General features: G+C 34.7%; 2 protein-coding genes across 11 annotated transcripts; one reads left to right on the forward strand and one right to left on the reverse strand.

Moving 5' to 3' along the window:
* The first annotated feature begins 1,799 nt into the window (after window positions 1-1,799).
* On the forward strand, window positions 1,800-14,498 carry LOC133797800 (pleiotropic drug resistance protein 2-like). Of its 9 annotated transcripts, XM_062235859.1 has the most exons (22): window positions 1,800-2,209; window positions 2,324-2,444; window positions 2,935-3,023; window positions 3,190-3,274; window positions 3,536-3,826; window positions 3,907-3,997; window positions 4,091-4,991; window positions 6,182-6,342; window positions 6,434-6,537; window positions 6,639-6,804; window positions 6,895-6,940; window positions 8,914-8,929; window positions 9,391-9,411; window positions 10,879-10,989; window positions 11,327-11,659; window positions 11,937-12,227; window positions 12,336-12,419; window positions 12,508-12,641; window positions 12,720-12,947; window positions 13,287-13,458; window positions 13,583-13,837; window positions 14,127-14,498. In XM_062235859.1, exons 1-22 carry the CDS (start codon window positions 1,827-1,829, stop codon window positions 14,394-14,396), a joined length of 4,353 nt encoding a protein of 1,450 aa, XP_062091843.1. In that variant the 5' UTR covers window positions 1,800-1,826; the 3' UTR covers window positions 14,397-14,498. The 9 variants fall into 9 exon arrangements, with proteins under 9 accessions (XP_062091843.1, XP_062091838.1, XP_062091842.1 ...); XM_062235854.1 differs by lacking the exon at window positions 8,914-8,929 and having other exon boundaries at window positions 6,895-7,010; window positions 9,391-9,408; window positions 10,900-10,989; XM_062235858.1 differs by lacking the exons at window positions 8,914-8,929; window positions 9,391-9,411 and adding an exon at window positions 9,991-9,995 and having other exon boundaries at window positions 6,895-6,952; window positions 10,874-10,989.
* Window positions 14,499-14,806: 308 nt separating this feature from the next.
* On the reverse strand, window positions 14,807-20,369 carry LOC133797802 (uncharacterized). Of its 2 annotated transcripts, XM_062235860.1 has the most exons (3): window positions 17,086-20,363; window positions 15,877-16,187; window positions 14,807-15,459 (listed from the first exon to the last, which is right to left on the reverse strand). In XM_062235860.1, exons 1-3 carry the CDS (start codon window positions 19,869-19,871, stop codon window positions 15,089-15,091), a joined length of 3,468 nt encoding a protein of 1,155 aa, XP_062091844.1. In that variant the 5' UTR covers window positions 19,872-20,363; the 3' UTR covers window positions 14,807-15,088. The 2 variants fall into 2 exon arrangements, with proteins under 2 accessions (XP_062091844.1, XP_062091845.1); XM_062235861.1 differs by lacking the exons at window positions 14,807-15,459; window positions 15,877-16,187 and adding an exon at window positions 16,459-16,686 and having other exon boundaries at window positions 17,086-20,369.
* Between the last annotated feature and the right edge of the window lie 938 nt (window positions 20,370-21,307).

Genomic DNA, 21,307 nt, shown 5'->3' on the forward strand with positions numbered 1-21,307 from the left:
ACAGGATTTCAAAAATAATATATCCGATTTGGGAATATTCTTGAAATCTCAAATTTCCTATTGTTCTCGGGTTTCAAAAGTAATATTTTGGTTACTTATAATTGTGATAAGTTACCAATTGGTAACTTTTTTACAAAAATGTTTATTTTTAGAGCATATTATTTCATATACATTTTGGTTACCTCTAAATTTTATTTGTTGAAATATTTTTATCTTAAAACACTGATTAGTCTTTTTTAGATTATAGTCTTATTATTTAAGATACTTTTACAATATCTTCAAACTTGTTTTAGGAATTAATGAGCTATAATAAAGTATAACAAATTATTATATATCTTATCATCAAAAGTTACATTTAGTATACTATATAGTAACTTTTGTTAATGAAAAGTTTGAACTCAATTTTTAGTCACTAATGTAATTTATATGTAAATAGTAGTATTTCTTTTATTAATTAAGAAAAAAACTTATAAATTAATTTCGTATTATAATAAAAAAAATATACATTTTAGTTTTTTATTATGAATTTTTATTAAACAAAATTAATGGTTACTTTTTAAATACAACACAAAAATTACTTATTACAATTATTGAAGATATTTTCTGTTTTTTATCTTTCTTATTTTTTATAAACAAAGTATAAAAGAAGTTTTTCGGTTAACCACATAAAAGAAGTTTTTTATTACAATTATTTCGGTCATTTTTTTCGGTGACAGTGAAAAAATTTATGTTTCTCACATATCAAAATGATCATCTTAAAAAATAGGTCACGATAGTACCACCTTTATGCCCAAACGACCAACGATGTGGTTGAAATTTATTTTTAATTTTGGTGAAGAAAAGAAGAATAGATAGATTTGAAAAAAGTGAAAGAAAAAAAAACTTAATTTACTGTAGGTACATGTGTAAATAATTATTTAAAAGTTATTTTTGTAAATAAAAGTCAAATGATGTTCGACTATGTAATTATTCCTTTTAACTATAAGCAAAATTAGAACTTTTACCAAAATAGAACTTAAAGTCGGGTTCTTATAAAGAATCCTTGTAAGAAGGATTTATACTTTTTTAGACTTTGTATTTTTTTCTATTACTTGTTTAGACCCTGTGTTTTGACAAATTATTTTTTGGACCCTATATTTTGTAAAATGATTAAAATAGAACCCTAAAGCTGATTTTGGTCAATATTTTTTCAACTAAAATCACAAATAATTTACCCAACTAATAATTCTGAACAAAAATAAAATCATTCTGCTTAAAAACTGTATTGTTATATTCAATTTTTTCTTCATCAAAATTAAGTTTAGGGTTTTAGTTTAACTATTTTACAAAATACAGTAATTTATCAAAACAAAGAGTTATAAACCCTTAACCTTATAAGAATGAAATTGTTATGAAAGGCGGTTATTGTCATGTATTCCAAACATATAGCACTGCTGCCTCTTGCTGCTTTTGTCATGCTCGACTCGACCTGTTACAACAATATCTTTATCTGTTTGTCGTTTAAGCCACAAGTCAGGTGTTTATCCTCGGATATAACGAACGAGACTATCTTAGATAACGACTTCTACGGTCCCGACCCAACAACATGACAAAACCAAAAGCAAATTAATATCACGTTAAATCTTCCAACTTATCTCCAAACTAACTCACTCACTCACCAATACCCTTTTCTCATTACTTTACTAAGCCTACTTAACCATGTATCTCTACATAACTCATGCAATATTACAAAATTACATCAAAAACCATTAAACTATACTCCTTCATGTTTTGATATCAAGTTTTTGAAGCATGACCTAGTAGCTTAAGTGACACGTAACGTAAATATGGCTGCATTGGCCGGAGATGATCTAGCTCGGTCGATGAGTAGCCGGACAGAGAGTTTAAAGTCGTTAAGTAAGCGAAGTTGGGCCTCAGATAGCTTCCGGGAGGCTTGGACGAGTCTGGGAGACTTGTTCCAAAGAAGTGGGAGGGAACATGACGAGGAGGAGGAGCTGAAGTGGGCTGCGATAGAGCGGCTACCGACGTATGATAGGCTGAGGACTGGGATGTTGAGGCAAGCTTTGTCTAATGGAAAAGTTTGTTTCAAAGAAATTGATGTTACCAGTCTTGAAATGGATGAGAAAAGGAGTCTTTTGGATGGTGTACTAAAGGTTGTTGAAGAGGATAATGAGAAGTTCCTCGGCAGGCTTAGAGATAGGATTGATAGGTGATTGAATGTCTTGTGTATAAATTGTTTATGTGACTAAGAGAACTATATTAATACATTAATAGGATTGTTAAGAAAAAGGGTTTTTTTTTTAATTTGTCTTGTGATGAACAGGGTTGGAATCCAAATTCCGAAAATCGAAGTGCGATTTGAGAATTTATGGATTGAAGGAGATGCCTTTGTTGGAACTAGGGCACTTCCTACTCTTCTGAATTCTACATTGAATACCATTGAGGTACTTCTCTTCTTGATTGAGGAAAAAAATCTGCTGTCCCCAATTTTCTATCCCCTCTGTGTCCCACCAATTAGTTTAAGACACCTCATTTATTTATTTAATATATATTTAAATTATTTATAACTTTCTCTTTTTTCAATTATATTAATACTATAAATAGATGATGTGTCTTATAATAATTGGTGGGACATGAAAATGATAGGAAATTGGGGACAGCAGATTTTTTTTCCTTGATTGAATGGTTTGACTTATTTACTTGTTTGTTGGTGTAAAAAACAGAGTTGACAGAGGAGACTATATTTCAGGACTCATTTTGTATACTAAAAAAGAGCCTTCATTTCAAGACTTGAAATTGAACAATTTTTCTACTTTTATAGAATTTTACCATTTTAAGTGTAAGGAAAGAAAGATTATTATGGTCTAGTATACATACCACATCAGATGTTAAAAAAGTGAAGTTTAGTGATGATGTATTTTCCCTGATAATTAGGGAGTTCTTGGGCTTGTTAAGCTTTTCCCATCCAATAAAAGGGTTGTCAAGATAATCCACAATGTTAGTGGATTGATAAAGCCATCAAGGTATATACACCCACTCAATTTCACTATTTGATTTTTCTTTCTACTTTTGCCATCACAAAATTTAGCATTCTCAAGTACATATGGCACAAGCATTTTATTTCACTTTTGTTAGAACCAAATGATTAATTCTGGTTGATCCTTACTCGAATTTAATTGTGTTATATAGAATGACATTGCTTCTAGGACCCCCAGGATCAGGAAAAACTACATTGCTTCAGGCACTTTCTGGGAAGACAGATAAGAATCTGAGGGTGTGTCATCCTTTCAACTTTAACAATTTCTTTCAAATTTTACTGTCTTGACTCTTGATTCACAAAACCATGATCAAATTTTTCTCAACTCTCTTATAATTATTTCCCAAATCTCACCTTATGATCCAACATCAAAGCCTTTATTAGGATTCATATAGGACTGTATGGACTCCATAAACCACTTGTGAGAATCTTATTAGTAATACAGTTAAAAAATATGTACTTCTGACTTCTCCACCCATTGCTTTATTGTGTGAACAGACCTCTGGGAGAGTCACTTACTGCGGTCATGAATTTTCTGAGTTTATTTCTCAAAGAACATGTGCTTATATTGGGCAGCATGATCTTCACTATGGAGAGATGACAGTCAGAGAAACACTAGACTTCTCCAGTCGTTGCCTGGGGGTCGGAACCAGGTATGAGCTGCTGGTTGAATTGTCTAGAAGAGAAAAAGAAGCTGGAATAAAACCTGATCCTGAGATTGATGCATTCATGAAAGCCACTGCTGTGGCAGGACAAGAAACTAGTTTAGTTACAGATTATGTTCTTAAGGTTTGTTACCTATACTATCCAATACCCTACTTCAGTTGTTAGATTAAGTTTCAAATATTTAACTAATTAACTGTAAATAGATTCTTGGGTTAGACATGTGTTCTGATATTAAGGTGGGTAATGAGATGAGAAGGGGCATATCCGGTGGACAAAAGAAACGTTTAACTACAGGTATGAACTAAGTACACCATACATAAAAGTATAGCAGAGAAGAAACTGCATAAATTGACCCTTTTATAAGTACTCTTTTCATAATGAATGTAGGAGAAATGTTGACAGGACCAGCAAGAGCTTTTTTCATGGATGAAATATCAACAGGTCTAGACAGCTCAACAACCTTTCAGATTGTCAGGTTTATGAGGCAGCTGGTTCACATAATGGAAGCAACCATGATAATCTCTCTTTTGCAACCTCCACCTGAGACCTTTGAGCTTTTTGATGACATTATTTTACTCTCAGAGGGTCACATTGTTTACCAAGGTCCCCGTGAGAATGTACTGGAGTTTTTCGAAAGCATTGGCTTCAAATGCCCGGACAGAAAAGCTGTTGCTGACTTTCTGCAAGAGGTTACTTCCCTCAAGGACCAAGAGCAGTATTGGCTCAGAAAGAACGAGCCTTATCGATATGTTGGTGTAGAAGAGTTGGTTGATCACTTCAAAAATTTCCACATTGGCCAAAAACTGTGTGAAGAGCTTAGAGTCCCTTATGATAAGTCCAAAGCTCACCCGGCAGCCTTGGTGAAAGACAAGTATGGAATCTCAAACTGGGAACTCTTCAGGGCTTGCTTTGCAAGAGAGTGGCTGTTGATGAAAAGGAACTCGTTTGTGTACATATTCAAGACAACTCAGATTGCAATCTTGTCGATAATCGCCTTGACAGTATTTCTAAGAACAGAAATGAAGCATGGCCGATTGGAGGATGGAGGAAAATTTTATGGTGCACTTTTTTTCAGTCTCATTATTGTAATGTTCAATGGTATGGCAGAGCTTTCAATGACTAATTTTAGGCTTCCAGTGTTTTTCAAGCAGAGGGATTTCTTGTTCTATCCTGCATGGGCTTTTGCCTTACCAATTTGGATCCTCAGAACTCCTATCTCACTTATGGAGTCAGGAATATGGGTCATTCTCACTTATTACACAATCGGATTTGCTCCTGCTGCTAGTAGGTATGCCAATTCTCTTTATTTTTATATTTCATATATATATATATTGAATAACTTTGGTAAAAAACTAATTGTATTATTTATTTTTTATATTTCACAATTCTCTTCTTAACGGAATATTCAAATATAGTTTGTAAATATCATTTAAATTTAAATAAAATAAAATAAATAATTAAAAAAAATTAAAATATGATACTTTGAGATATTTTACAAAGATAATTATTTAAAAATAATAAATAATTAAACAAATTAAAATATGATATTTTTGAGATATTTTACAATAATAATTATTTAAAAATAATAAAATCATATATTTTATAACTTAAATAAAATTTAATTAAACTTAAACTCACTTATTAGAATAATATCATATTAAATATATAATATAATCTACTATCAATTAGCAATAATTTTTTTTAAAACTAGTAAGAAATTTAAATTTAAAATTCACTTATAATATTTAATATTACATTAAACATATAATATATAATCTCTTGTTTGTCACTTCAGAATTAAAAAATTAGAACAAACATACACTTAAAAAAATAAATTATTTAATTAAAACATGATATTTATTTGAAATTTATATGACATTAATATAAATTTAATATAAATAATTAATAAATTCAATAAATAAAACTACATAAATGTGCATTGCACGTTACTACTTGTATCTAATATATATATATATATAGTAAAACCTCTTAATAAGAATAACTTTGGAATTTTGATCAAACTAATTGTATTCTAATTGAGAGATTATAACTTAATAGAGATATTGGTACAAAAAGATTTTCAAATACTTAATTATAAATTTTGACAAAATTAACAAAAAAAAAAAATCCCTAATAATTATTACTTATTTAAAATTAATTTAAGTAAGTCAAATGTGGAAAAAATTATTGATTTTCTCACTTGACTAGAAATAAATTATATAATATATATATATTTGAGTGTATATATAATTATTATTATATAGAACTATATTTTTTTTTAATGAGAGACTTAAAAAATGTATAACTAATTATTAGAGATTATTTTTATTTATAATTTTTTTTTATAATAAAAGTTCACTTATTGCCAATTGGGCTTGAAAGTCTGTATTTAAAAACATGTAACCTTTTATTTTCTAAATATTCATTCTAATTCTACTATCCAAATTTCTCAATACAGAATACTTGTAAACATGACAGGTTTTTTCGGCAGCTGTTAGCATTTTTCAGTGTGCACCAAATGGCTCTTTCTCTATTCCGTTTCATTGCAGCAGTTGGAAGAACAAGAGTTATTTCCAACACACTTGGAACATTCATTCTACTACTGGATTTTGTTCTTGGTGGATTCATTGTTGCCAAAGGTGTTGAGCTCTTGTGTTCTTTTACTCAAATATATATCAAATGGTTTTGTTGATATTTAAATTCCTATAACATCAGCTGCTCCTTCTGTAGATGACATTCAGCCATGGATGATATGGGGCTACTACCTATCCCCATTGATGTACGGACAGAATGCCATTGTGATCAATGAGTTTCTGGATGAAAGATGGAGCTCAGTAAGACCCCTCACAACACCTACCTACACAGTCTTTTCTTTTCAACATTAGTTTTCTTTCGACGAATAACATAATATTGTTGTTTTGCATTGTTATCACAGCCCAATAATGACTCCAGAATCTCCCAACCAACAGTTGGAAAGGCTCTTCTCAAGGCCAGAGGCATGTTTACAGAAGACTACTGGTACTGGATATGTATAGGAGCACTGTTTGGATTCTCTTTGCTTTTCAACATCTGTTTTATTGCAGCACTCACTTTCTTGAATCGTAAGCCATCGAATTATCTAATCTTCAATGATTTGTTTTTGTCCTAGGAAGTTCTTTTAAGTTCTAATTATTCTTTGGCAATGAATATAGCTTTTGAAGATTCTAAATCTGTAATTATGGATGAGAACAAGAACAAGTATAAAGGCCAGTCATTCTCTGCTGAACAACATTCAACAAGGATGACAGAATTGACTTCATCATCTACTGTTTCTTTGTTTGAAGGTACTAAATCTCATAGTCCATGCACTGTAGACTTTTCCAATTTGAAGAGATATATAAAGAGGGTAACGATATGTACACACAAATTCTGCATTAAAATTTTATCCGAATTTCTATCTACTTAATAAAGCTGAAAATATATCATAAAATCTGTCTATCCACTAAGAACAACTGCAGTGAAGACTACTCTAAAAGTAGCTTAATTGAACCCACTGCCATTTTTTAAATGAATCTAACCAATCAAAAAATAAAAAAAATGGACAACGTTGCTTGTTTTATTCTAACAAATACCCCTCTACCTCATCGCTTGACCCCACCACCTAACAAGCTCATTTCCTAGCAATGCCCACTAAGTTGTTCTAAAACCACCAACCCGTACTGCAACCACCTTGCATGGTGCGGTGCAGCATGGGTTGTGTATTTATTTATTTATTTTCCAAATGGCTTGGTGCAATGTAGTGGTGCTTGATTTGAAAATTTACAAGTGCAACTCAAACTGCATTGCACCATATTTATATAAATACTAGATACAAACAATGTACAATGCAAGTTTGTCTAGTTTTATTTAGAAAATTTATTAATTATTTTTATTAAGTTTTTATGATTTTCATATAAATTTTAAATAAATAAATAATATTATATATAAAAGAATGACATAGACATATTAAAAGAAAAATTAAACCAAAACATTGTTTATGTTTTTTTTTTAAATATGATAACATTTTAGATCACAAATTACTATATTTAAGGTACAAAACACTCATGATATTATTCAAATCACACCTCAATTATTGGAGAAGAAATTTCTTTATTCTTGATAGAAGATAAATATTATTCTAATTTCTTATTTAGTTACACAATCATGTATTATATATTATTGTAATAATAATATTTTATAACATTTGAATTATATTAATATAATCAGTAAATATCTAATGATATTTTATAATATTTGAATTTATATTAATATAATTAATAAATATTTATTTTTAATTAATTTTAAAATTATATTAGGTTAAATATTTAGAATAGTCGGTTAAAGTTAACAAAATAAACGGTTAAAACTCAAATTTTATCTACACAATTTTTATATATAAGAGATATAAAAAAAATTATTGTGCTCTTATGAATTTTATATTTTGATTAGGTAAAGTTACTATAATTATATTTTATTTGGAATTTAAAATTTATATTATGTATTGAGTAACCCTAGGCATAAGATCAACTCCAACCATAAAATCAATTTTGGAGATTTTAACACCATATTTTTTTTTCATTCCAATTACAACACCAAAAATTATACAAAATAATATTTACAACATTATTATATTATTTAATTAAATCATAACTGTCTTTTTCGCTATCAACTTAATCTGAAAGTATAAAGGAAATAATATGAAAGAACACAAGGGTTTTACGTGGTTTAAGCTATAAAAAGTCTTATTCCATGAGTCTCTGATATTTATTGAGCTTGGAGCTTCTTTGAGCAAGTTTCAATAATAGTTCTTAGACAACATATATATTGCGAGTTATCGAGAACCCTTTACAAATAGATACTCCATAAATTTCAATCCATTCAAAAATGGAAAAAATCTAAAAATAAAAACAAAATAAATACATAAAATGTCACATTTATACCTAAAATATAACTAATACATACTTATTAGAAATATAATTTTAATAATTAATTTCTTCAACATCCATCCAATTTCAATTTTAATGCCAAACACCATAAACCTAATGGATAATTACTTTTCTCTCCCTATTCTTCAACCTTTCTTACCTCACCATCCGTCCTACTTTCTATCATTCTTACCAAACATGGTGTAAGGTTGTAGGGTTTGGAAAGTTGAGTTGGTTAGAGATTATGGGCCATACAGGCATATAGAGAATTGCTGCTAAGGAAGTTGATACTACTGCTGCCTAACACCACAGATTGAAGAATTATGGAGTATCGTTAATAGGTGTGCATGAATATCGACCATTTGGTTGTATTTTTCTTCAATTGTATCCACTGTCTTCTACTCCATGCTGCCTATCATTTGATACCGGAGCTTACGGTCCCGGTTACATTCTGCCACGACGATGGCGAACGATTGCCCGGAGTTGCCTCCGTTGAACGATGAATATGATGATCCGTATCGGTGGCTTCATCTCATCGAACGCTACTTTGAATATCATCACATCGATGATGAAGAAGCCAAAGTAGCTGTTGCTTTGAAGTGTATGGGTGGATCTATTCGGCGATGGTTTCAAGTGGTGGAGGAACGCGAGCGATTTACCGATTGGCTGGGTGTTCGAATGGGTGCGTTCAATTGTTGCGGCTCATCCGTTGATGAATCGTATTTTGATTTGATCTCACTCCAGCAAGATGGTGGTTCCGTCGCAGCTTACGCAAGACAATTCAAGCAAGTATCGGCAATGGTTCTCGGAATTCCGGAGAGTTTTCTCCGAGATATTTTTGTGTTTGGTTTGAGCAGAGACATTCGAAACGAAATGGAGTCTTGTTGCCAGGCTATGAATCTTTCTGCAACGATACTCACGGCGTTTTTAGTCGAAATGCGACACTCTATTCGGAAATTGAAATTGTCCACGAAAGTTGAATCGTTTGTTAAAGTGCGGGAGGTTCGACGGGTTCGGGATCATATGTCAAGTGAGGAAGAAAACTTGACCGAAGACCAGTCGTTCGGTTCTTCCTTTCCTTCAAAGAATATCATCTTAAGTTTGGATTGCTTTGTTCATGGTTCTCAATCGACGATGATCACAACCTTGACAAACGAAGTTGTACCAGAATCGGCGATGGTGAAACCGGTGATTGTTGTTCAGAAGCATCGTAATAGGAGCGAACCTCCTCCTCCAGTGACCTGTTCATGGAGTCCCTTCGAGGATGGTGGTGAGTTCCATCCGACTTCTTTCCTGATGCTGGTGGCAACAAATTTTTCCTAGTCCAACAAGTCTTGGGCCTAGGCCCAGTTAAAAGCCCAAATGTCATTTAGATGTATAGTATTTGCGACTTGCAAATATTGTTGTTCATGTTCATTAATGGAGATGGATACCGGCGGCGGAAGACAGTGTAATTCCGCCGGTTTTGCATGGAGGGGCGGGGGACACCACCGTGGTAATGGCGACCGAATCTGCCAGGGCACTTGACTCGGCTCTGGTTGTGGCGGATGGTGCGGCAATGCTGATGGCTTGCACGACTGTCACGGCGGCCGGCATTACGAAGGCGGTGGAGTTTCTGATGCCTTTAGCTTTCTACATTTCGTTATTTAGTGAATGTTATGGGCATCAGAAACTCCATCGTCAACGTGATGCAGCTCAGTTGAAAAGGATTTTTATCAAGAATTTTAGTGAAAGAAGCTGAGCACATATGGTGGTTGTTACTCGTACTTGCCATGTTATGTAATGGCCTTCCTTTGTTCTTTGCCTCGAGGACAAGGTGAAACTTTGGACGTCGGGTAATAGTAGATTCCATCCAGGGGTAATTTGAGTGAATTGTTTAGGTGGGTAAAGAAGGTTGCAGGGTTTTAGATATAGGGGTTGATTAGAGTATATAAGAAAAGGAATGGCTGAGGGGAAGGGAATAGGGATTATGTAGAATTTGTATTGAGTGGAGCATTTGCTCTTTTGGGAGAGTTGGTGGCCTCTCGAATACTGGCCATTTGGTTGTATCTTTTTCTTCTATTCTCAGTCAATATTCATAAGCATTTCAGCTATATTTCCATTTGTCTTGTTCCTATTATTTTGTTATTTTTGTGTGTGATCCTGCTTGTGCGTATCAAAGATAAATGAAATAAGAGTACTACTTCTATTATGATAGGTATTGATAGGGCAGTGATGGACACTCCAGATAAGGCAAATAATAGCGTTGCAAAGCATGAACGCACTCAAAGAGGAATGGTGCTTCCCTTTCAGCCTTTGTCACTTGCATTTGACCATGTGAATTATTATGTTGATACCCCTACTGTAAGTCCCTTCTCCAGCTCTTTTCCATTATGCAGCTTCAACTAAGGTGATTTATTCTTATAATAAAGAGATACGGTCTTTATAACTTATAAATGTCATTTTTATAAGTAAGAGGCCAAGTTTTAGATGAATCATAAGTAGGCTAGCCTAGTTTTTGAAAAAGGCTAAAAGTAATGACCATGACAATATCTTGTCTTACATATCATATGACAGTAAAGTCTTGAACTGGCTGGAGCATTCACAATGTTTGATGTGCACCTAAATTTTTAAACTTTCGAAGTCTGAACAGTTAAGTCTTGAAATGCTAAAGCTGCACTTTTGTGGGCTTATTCAACAGGAAATGAAGAACCAGGGAGTCAAAGAGGATCGCCTCCAACTGTTGCGAGATGTTAGTGGTGCTTTTAAGCCTGGAATCCTTACTGCATTGGTCGGTGTAAGTGGTGCTGGAAAGACTACTTTGATGGATGTGCTAGCTGGAAGGAAAACTGGTGGATACACAGAAGGGAGTATCAGCATTTCTGGTTATCCAAAGAACCAAGCCACCTTTGCTCGGGTTAGCGGTTATTGTGAACAGAATGATATCCATTCTCCAAATATAACAGTTTATGAATCTCTTATATACTCTGCTTGGCTGCGCCTTGCAAAGGAGATTACTAAGGAAACGCGACAGGCATGTTGATATCTTACTTAATCCATTGCCTTGTTTTATTATTTCTTCACATCTTTCTTTGTTGAAATAATTAGGAATGTAATACCCTATAACTTTAATTGGTGAAGCTCATCAAATCTAGCTATAAGATTTTACCTGTGCTGTGTTTTGACTGCATCACTAAGATATTTGGACATGAATAGTATGACAAACAAGAAAAGAGACTGTTATATTCTCTACCTCATCACCTTAGCCGAAGATGAGCTTATATGGATTTTTCTGCCTTCTTCCATTTCAGATGTTTGTTGAGGAAGTAATGGAGTTGGTTGAGCTAAAGCCAATACGAAACTCTAAAGTAGGCCTTCCTGGAGTGGATGGTTTATCAACTGAACAAAGGAAGAGATTGACAATAGCTGTAGAATTGGTTGCTAATCCATCTATTATTTTCATGGATGAGCCTACGTCAGGCCTTGATGCTAGAGCGGCCGCCATTGTCATGCGTACAGTTAGAAACACTGTGGATACAGGGAGAACTGTTGTCTGCACAATTCACCAACCAAGCATTGACATTTTTGAAGCCTTTGATGAGGTACATGAAATTTCTCGATATCAGAAATTAGATTGGTAAAATTGGTTGTCTTCTCTGGTTGGAGTCAGCAATGCAATTATTCTCAACTTATTATCTTTTTGCTCACAGCTCCTATTAATGAAGAGAGGTGGACAAGTCATTTATGCTGGTCCCCTTGGTCGCCATTCTCATAAGCTCGTAGAATATTTTGAGGTAAGTGTTAAATCTTCAGATTTTTTTTGAAGCTGACACGTAGTAACTCAGAGTTTGTAGTGAAACTAACATGTATACACTTAATCAGGCAATATCTGGTGTTCCTAAGATTAAAGATGCTTGCAATCCTGCTACATGGATGTTGGATATCAGTACTCCTGCTTTTGAAGCTCAACTTGGAATCGATTTTGCGGAAACATACAAAAATTCTGGACTGTATAAGTATGTCAACATTTTACTTTTGCAAAAATTCTTACTAGGTTTAAGTTTTAATTGGGGGATATAATCCTTGCTCTACAGGACAAATAGTAAGCTTATTAATGAACTGAGTACACCAGAACCAGGATCCAGCGACCTGTGCTTCCCAACCAAATATTCTCAATCCTATACAACTCAATGGAAAGCTTGCTTCTGGAAACAACACTGGTCCTACTGGCGAAACCCACAGTATAATGCCATCCGATTGTTCATGGCTATTGTTGTTGGGTTTCTTTTTGGACTTATATTTTGGGGCAAAGGAGACCAAACGTGAGTCCTGTTATCTGCTCTCCCATCTTTTGTCCATATAATTTCACTTACTAAATTTGACATGGTCGCAGCTGTATAATGCAGATACATGCTTTGTGGTACCTCATAGAAAACAAGCATTTCATTCAGACGTTTTTGTTTATCTAGAGTCTCCATAAAAAAAAAAGTAAAAAACTAAATAAATCTTGGAATGTAAAATTACACATTATATTTTTTCAAATTTACTGAGCAACTTAATTCTTGTTATTTTTTTTTAATTGGAAAATTAAGATGTCTGCCTCTAAATCTATTTTCTCTTCATTTTTACATATTCCTAACAAATAGTATTTATGCCAACAGACAAAAGGAACAAGACCTACTAAATCTTATGGGAGCTATGTATGCTGCTGTTCTTTTTCTTGGAGCCACCAATACTTCCTCGGTTCAGCCCATTGTGGCAATTGAACGAACAATCTTCTACCGTGAAAGAGCGGCAGGGATGTACTCTGAATTGCCTTATGCATTTGCACAGGTAGAAGAAGCTGAAAACCACAGTATCAAGTCTACAGAATATGATTTTGTACTGAAAAAAATTAACACAAACTAAATGTGAAGCTACTAAATACTAATATAATAAATATCCCTCTAATGTACAGGTTACAATAGAGATAATCTATGTTGCAGTTCAAACTTTTATCTACAGTCTCATTCTGTATTCTACAATTGGGTTCCCCTGGCAATTTTTCAAGTTCCTCTGGTTCTACTACTTCATATTCATGAGCTTTATCATCTTCACATTGTATGGCATGATGATTGTGGCTCTCACTCCAAACCACCAAATTGCTGCCATTGCCATGTCCTTTTTTCTGTGCTTCTGGAATCTGTTTTCTGGTTTCCTCATTCCTTGGAAGGTATGTATTCGCTAGTCTTAATCTCATCACTTAAAAATTTTGGCTGAAAGGACCAAACCTTGAAGTGAAATTCTAGTAAAGGTGTCAAAGAAACATTTCTCCATCTTAACAGAGAAAAACACAAAAAAAGGGAATCGATTTCAGCGAAGTAGTAACTAAAAAAGAGATGCTATTTTTTTTGCTTAAGTGTTAAACTCAATTTAGTTTCTCTAAGCTTCCTGTAGAATTGAATGTGGTCTCAAATTAAACCCCAAAAGGGTATCCAAATCTTAACATGATGCGGTTGCAGCAAATCCCAATATGGTGGAGGTGGTACTACTGGGCTTCTCCAGTTGCTTGGACAATTTACGGCCTCATTACATCCCAAATAGGCGATGTTACAGACTTAGTGACAATAACTCAAGGAGATTCTATAACAGTGAAGGCTTATCTTAAGAGTTCTTTCGGCTTTGAGTATGACTTTCTTGGAGCAGTTGCAGCTGCCCATATTGGTTTTGTGCTTCTTTTTATTTTTGTCTTTGCCTATGGCATCAAGTACCTCAATTTCCAAAGGAGATAGATAGGGTGAAATCTTAAACAAGTAATAGGAGTTTTCATTTCAATCTGACCGTTGTAGTATATGCCTTGTGCAAGTGCAATGAAAGCTGCCTTTTAAATCTCTCTCTCTCCTCTCTATTATTATTATTTAATCGATCTTTTATTAACACTTTTACGAAGTCTTTTATTATTATTGATCGATCTTTTATTAACACTTTTATGAAGTCTTTTATTATTATTTAATCGATCTTTTATGTAGTTTAATACTGTGTTAGACCATACACAGGTTGTGAAAGAAAGAAAAATAGCAAAAGAACAAGATAATCACATTCACATTCACATTTGTATATCTTAAAATCTCCTTGATCCATTTTATGAAAATGTAATGTTGGTCTTTACATTACGACTAAAGTTGAGCAATGGGTCTTCATCTGATCGTTCACTTTGTTTGAAATTTTTACTACCCATTCAAAATATAACAAGAAATTTTCATAGGAAGTCTAGTTATAAACATACAAATGTTTATATAGAAAAACTGAAACCCAAATTACATCACGTTTTGTTATTAAGTAACCTTCGAATGATTGAAGACTTTTTTTTCTACAGAAACGCACATGAGATTAGATCAGCAGACAGAGAAGGCTTCTTTTTCTTTTTCCCTCTTGCTCCATTATGGGTGGGTTACGACTATTGCTCAGTTTTATAGGTGCTCAGCTAAGTCTCCTCAGGTTTGACAGGAGCATTTGCTAGGTCCAGAATCTCCATTTTGCTCTTTATCAAACCAGTGTTCCTGGAAGTAAAATCTACTTTGTCCAAGTCTTCTGAAACCCCAAGGTACCCATATAAGATATTTTCCTCCAACTTTCCTCCTTCAATCCCTGTTTCGCCATTAATGCTGACTGTGCCATTGTTCGAAGTAGCTAACTCGAATTCTACTCTCCCACGCTTACATTCCATGAAGAACTTGTGAAGCTTCTCTGCATCTCCTAGTCCAGTAAAAGTCCCCAAAAACTTTACCACCATGATACTTTGGTCAGCAGGCTTCCCTAGGCAAACTTTGATTCGTCCCTTGATCAAACCCTTTCCTGCAGTTCAAGTAATGTACTCTTAATAAGAGTTTTAAAAATAATTGCATTCTCTTTGCTACTATTACTACTTTATTTTAAGAAACGGTACTTTTATGAATGACCAAAACAGAAATTACAAGAAAGAGGATGATCAAGCACTAATAAATATATACATATATGTTACATAAAGAGTATAAAAATAAAACCAGTGCTAAACAAAGTGTTTTTCCAGACAAGAATAATATAATTTATGAGTAGTTGATATTGTCACATAAGGAACAGCGCTTACAACAAGCATTTGCTGAACTAGAAATATGATCTTGTCAGTTTGGTTTTTAACTGTTGCAGAGTTCTAACGATCGAGATTTTACTTTTAATACATTGACTGAGTGATTGCTAAAAATAGTTTTGTATGATACCAAAAAAAACACTCACCTCTTATAAAGGCTTCAAGTGCATCAACGGTTACAACCTTCCATTTCTCAGGATCATTGTCCCAAAAAGAAATGTTGTGGATGATAATGACAGGAGGCCAAATAATTAAATCCTCCTTCTGGGCTAAAGCATCTGACTTGGGCAGTATCTGGGGAGCCCACGTAATTGTCTCATCAGGAACAACAGTGCTCCATCCCAACAAAACACAAATTGCTTTGTGAAGACCCAGGTGCTCTGCTCTCAACCCAGCCTTGTGAGACATATAAGCATGTGTAACCAAACGCCTAGTGTCCATGAACTCCTTTGAGGCACTATAACAACACAATGAGCAATAGTCATGTGTTATTAAATATGAAGATACTAGAACTCTTAACACAAAGCATTACTTTAAACTTATATGGTACAACCAATCAATGCACCAATAAAAATGTAACATTGCATCTCACAAGACACGGTAAGAATTATTCCCAAAAAAACTCATAATGCTAGTTCTGTAAAGAAATAAAAGATGTTCACAGTTGAGCAGAATAAAACTAGAAGCAATTATACGACTTAGTTATTTCATATACAAACGGTATGCACTTTCGTGTGTCGTAAACAGCAAGAGAGAAAGGATATACAAAGCAGATGGCATTCAGATTTGAAATCATTACAGACTGGGTGAAAATGGTATTCAGTTATGAAGCCATCACAGACGGGGTGAAATGATAGCAGACGAGAACCAGATCGAAATGAGCAGATGAAAGGCGTAAAATATTCCCAGCACAGTTGGTTGGCCACATTTGTCGCTTTCATTTACTGTTATCACCACTGCAATGGGGCACGAGACACTCTAGTTTTACTTACTTTCCCTGTCTTTTAAGCACATATTCTTAGCAACACAACCCTAAAGTCATTACTATAAGCACTTTTCAACAGTTTGACAATTGAAAAAACAGCTTACAGTCCCTTATACATAATGATCTTCTGTGCAAAATACTTTGGTCTATAGATTAGATGGTGCCAATACCCATTAAAATTGCCCACTTTAATATATCTTCATGCCATGAATTATGAACTTAACTCTACAAAATCCATATAAATGCCCCATTCAACAATCTTAAGCTTTAGTTTAGTTGAAAGCATGCCTAAACCCACAAAACTCCTGGATGAAAACATAAAAATACTTGCCCCACTTATACAAATAGCATCACGGAAAAGAAAACAGACCTTCTTCCACATACAATGCAGAACAAACTACCAGCTTTCCCGTCTTCCCTGTATCTTCTCTGCACAGCTGGGTTCACACTCAACCTTTTAGCATATTTCAAAAACGCTTCATGTACCAGTAGCTTAAACTCCTCAGAGTCCTCATTGGGCTCAGATTCTTCAGGGGTCACCCAATCTTCAGATGGATTACCATCATTTTTGTCTTTGTCTTCATGCAAGTCTTCATAACACCCATCATTTCTTTTCCAAAACTTCTGTTGTCTGTAAATATGATTTTTTCTATCATAGGGGTGGGAGTTATATTGGCTTGAATAGCCAGGTCTTCGATGACTCTTTATATGTCGACCATAATTTTTATAGTACCCAGTTGAATGTTTTCGTGGATGTGGCAACTCCTGAGATGAGTGCCATTCATCCGATACAAAGTCTTCACTATGGTTTGGTCCTTCATAGTTCCTCTCAGCCCTCCTATAGCCACTATTTTGAAATCCTGTTGTCCTGGATGTATATAAATCACTCATCTCTTCGCTGATCCACTCTTCATTGGTTTCATGTAGATTCTGAAACTGTCTGGCTGGGTACAATTTACCTGAAGTATTAGTTCTAGAATCGTAAGCGCTTACATCCTCCTGAATATCATATCTTCTTTTTACCATTCTATCTTGTGATTTATAAATTCCAAGCTCACCCCTCACATTATGCGCTCTAGCATTATATATTGCATGGTCATTCTGCACTCTTGCATTATATCTACTGTCATCCCTCCTATTTTGCACTCGTGCATTGAATAATCCATGCTCACCCCCTACATTTTGCCCTCTCGCATTGTATATTGCAAGTTCATTCTGCACTCTTGCATTATGCCGATGCACTTCAGCCTCATATTCAGCCTCATCGCTCACATTCTGGACTCTTGCATCATGCAAAAGCATTTCAATCTCATATTCACCTTCTTCCCTCACATTCTGCACTCTTGCATTATGCCTATGCATTTCTGTCTCATATTCAGCTCCATCCCTCACATTCTGCACTCTTGCATTATGCCTATGCATTTCAGTCTCATATTCAGCTTCATCCCTCACATTCTGCACTCTTGCATTATGCCTATGCATTTCAGTCTCATATTCAGTTTCATCCCTCACTTTCTGAACTCTTGCATTATATACATGGTCATTCCTCGCATTCTGCACCCTACCATTATAAACATTAACATCCCTCATATTCTGTACTCTTGCATTATGCCTATTGCCATTCTCATAATTAGGGACAGGTGTACGAAGCAACCTTTCATCTTGAAACTGTGGACCTGCATTACTCCCAAAACCATAATCCATTTGATGACCTTTTGATGCACCCGAATGCAAGATGTCATGATCTTGAGAACCTGCCCTCCCAACCTCAACATGAGTAAATCCAGAACTCAAGTATTCTCTACCCTGCTTTGATACATGTGATGCTCTTCTCATGTCAAGGTAGTCTGGATCTGACTGTTTGTCTAAAGCAGGATTGTAGCTAGTCATGTCCTTTCTAATATATCCACGAGGATCATCAATATTATCATTCCTGTCTAAGGCAGGGCGTGCAATACTAGGCCTTGACATGTCTCTATTATCATAAATAATTTGAGTATGACTATAGTCTGGTTCACCTCGTGGAGACATCATTTTACGCATAGCATCAGCTGGAAATCCATGATCATCTACCATTTCATGTGATTTTGTGAATATGTAGTTCTCATGCTCATCCCTATCAGGACTGCATGTCCTCTGATAAAATATTTGATTTCTCTGACCACCTTCAGGGTCTCTTGACAAATCTAAAATAGGTCTTTCCTTATATCCACTCAAACCTACGGCTTCAGTGAGCTTTATGCTACTTTTTAATTCATTTGTATGGCCATCTTGATAAGCCACAAACTCATTCCTGGATGTTCCCAAAGAGGAGTTTGCAATTCCCTTGGAATTTGATCCTTGCCTCGTTACGTAGGAGGCATCCCCTGGATGAAATGCAGGCTTCTCTCCGCCTTTATAGGATTGGGTTACTGGTAATCTATTCAGAATTATAGGATCCTGGTACTGATGTCTTTCAAGCTCAAAATGCTGGGGATCCATAGTCCGTGAATATGATGGCAGGTGACCACTAGCATTACGACCAGGATTTTTTTGGGGTGAACAATACGGCCCTCTTTCCATAGAGTCTTCTACAACCACTGACTTTTTACTTAACGACCGATGTTTATCACCTGCTGACAAACTGATATCATTGAATTCATCTTTACTATACCTAGGATCACTATGCTCGTACCCATAAACGCGCCTAGCATGTAAATCAGAACCATCATTATTCAAATTTAAATTTGAAGGCTCGGTGAATTCACGTCTCTGCCGTAACTCAGTTGCAGGTGTTGGCGAATAATTTTGAGGCGAAATGCCAACCCCATCATCAAAGTGAGACCTTTTCCGAGCATCTCCTCCAGAAACCATGGCCTGGGGCGACCTCGATCGGATCCGAGAAGTCCTCCCACGATCCAAATTAGACCAACCATGGTCCCTCCTTTCAGTTGAAGAAGTCTTTTGACTCACACCCGCATCCTGTGGCAACCCATGAGGACTGACACTCCTCTGTGACCAAATGGGAGGCGGGGGCGGGGGCAGAGGCAGAGGCGGCTCACGTCGATCAACTTGCTCTAACGAATCAGGAGGAACCGATTCCAATCGCTTATGATCGCGTAATAATCTGGGATCTGAAGGTTGCTTAGCGAAACCTTCATTTCTCCGAAATTCCATTATATCTACAAAACCCTTAGTTCTGTTTCTGCTTATCAAATAATGAAAAGCTTCAATTTCGTTCCAGCTTTATTGCAATTTCTCAAACAAAAGAGAGAATCTTGACAACGAGTTACAAAAACCCTAAAGCACAAAGATGTACAAAATCGTTTGAGGGTGCATAAACCCCTAACCCTAAAAACACTGGTAATGGTTCAGATCAGATCAGATCAGAGGAGAGGAGCACCAAAAAGAGACAATTATCGAAATCCATGAAAGAGAGGGATTTTCAACAAACCTTGTAGAAGAGAGAATCCATGGAGGAGAGACGTGATTGTGAAGGTGTGGATCTGTTAGTCGCCATAGAAAGAAAAAAGGGATTAATTGGAATTTGAGGTGTGAAATTTCCAATTCCAAGTATATTACTGTGCTGAGGAAATAAGATACACATGTACACACTCAAACTTCAGTTATCTTTTTTAGTTTCTTCTAATAATCTATTCGGAAAGCAAAAGCATTGGCTTTGGCGTGGGGGAAGGGGTTTGTACTTTTCTTGGTTCTTCCGCCACATTCATCTCAACCGTTCGTTTCTCTCCATACAAACAAAACAATGACACGTCCTGACTCAATATTACAGGATTTTGGACTACGCGGTGGGTATTTTTTTCGTTTTTTTACATTTAAAATTTATGTCACATTATTATATTCATTTTGAATATAGAATAACAAAGAATTTCTTTTTGTTACCTTCGAAAAGAATTTTCCGAGAGAATTTTTTTTATAATAGTATATATGGAGAAAATTTAAGGTATTTTATAAATTTTTTAGAAAATTTTGAATAATTTATCATAAAAAATACAAGATTTAAATAAGTTGTTACAGTATTTAAAAATTTATAGAATATACATTATCATAAAATAAAATTATACTAAAATCTGTTAATGGGATATAAACAAATAAAGCTGTACCAATATATTATTTTTGATAACCACCAAAGAAATTCCTCATATATTTACAAAATCATTAGCTTATTTCTCGAAGAGAATGTATTTATTTTAACAACAATATTCTATCAATATATTCTATTTTTTACCAAAAAAAAAAATATATTCTCTTTTTTGATTGATGAGTTAGATTTTGATGTGAAAATGTAGTATATTGGGAGAAATATGGAACTTAAACATATTTACAAATTGCACTTAATTAATGGATGGTCTACTTTATTTTTTCAAATAAATCACTTAAACTTTATTTATTATTTTTATTTTACATCAAATATTTATACTACATTGTTATCCCCATTTCCTGCATGGGCTCGGGGCCTTCGTCTTGGCCCACTGTCAGGGGGTCAGCTCAGCACGTAGGCCCGGCCCAAGGTCTCTTGGTATGGAGAGTGCCCAAGGGGAAGGGAATGGATCGGGGACTCAAGACTGGGCCCATTGGAGGGGTCCGGGATG

Source organism: Humulus lupulus, chromosome 8 (genome assembly GCF_963169125.1).
Source record: "Humulus lupulus chromosome 8, drHumLupu1.1, whole genome shotgun sequence".
NCBI lineage: Eukaryota > Viridiplantae > Streptophyta > Magnoliopsida > Rosales > Cannabaceae > Humulus > Humulus lupulus.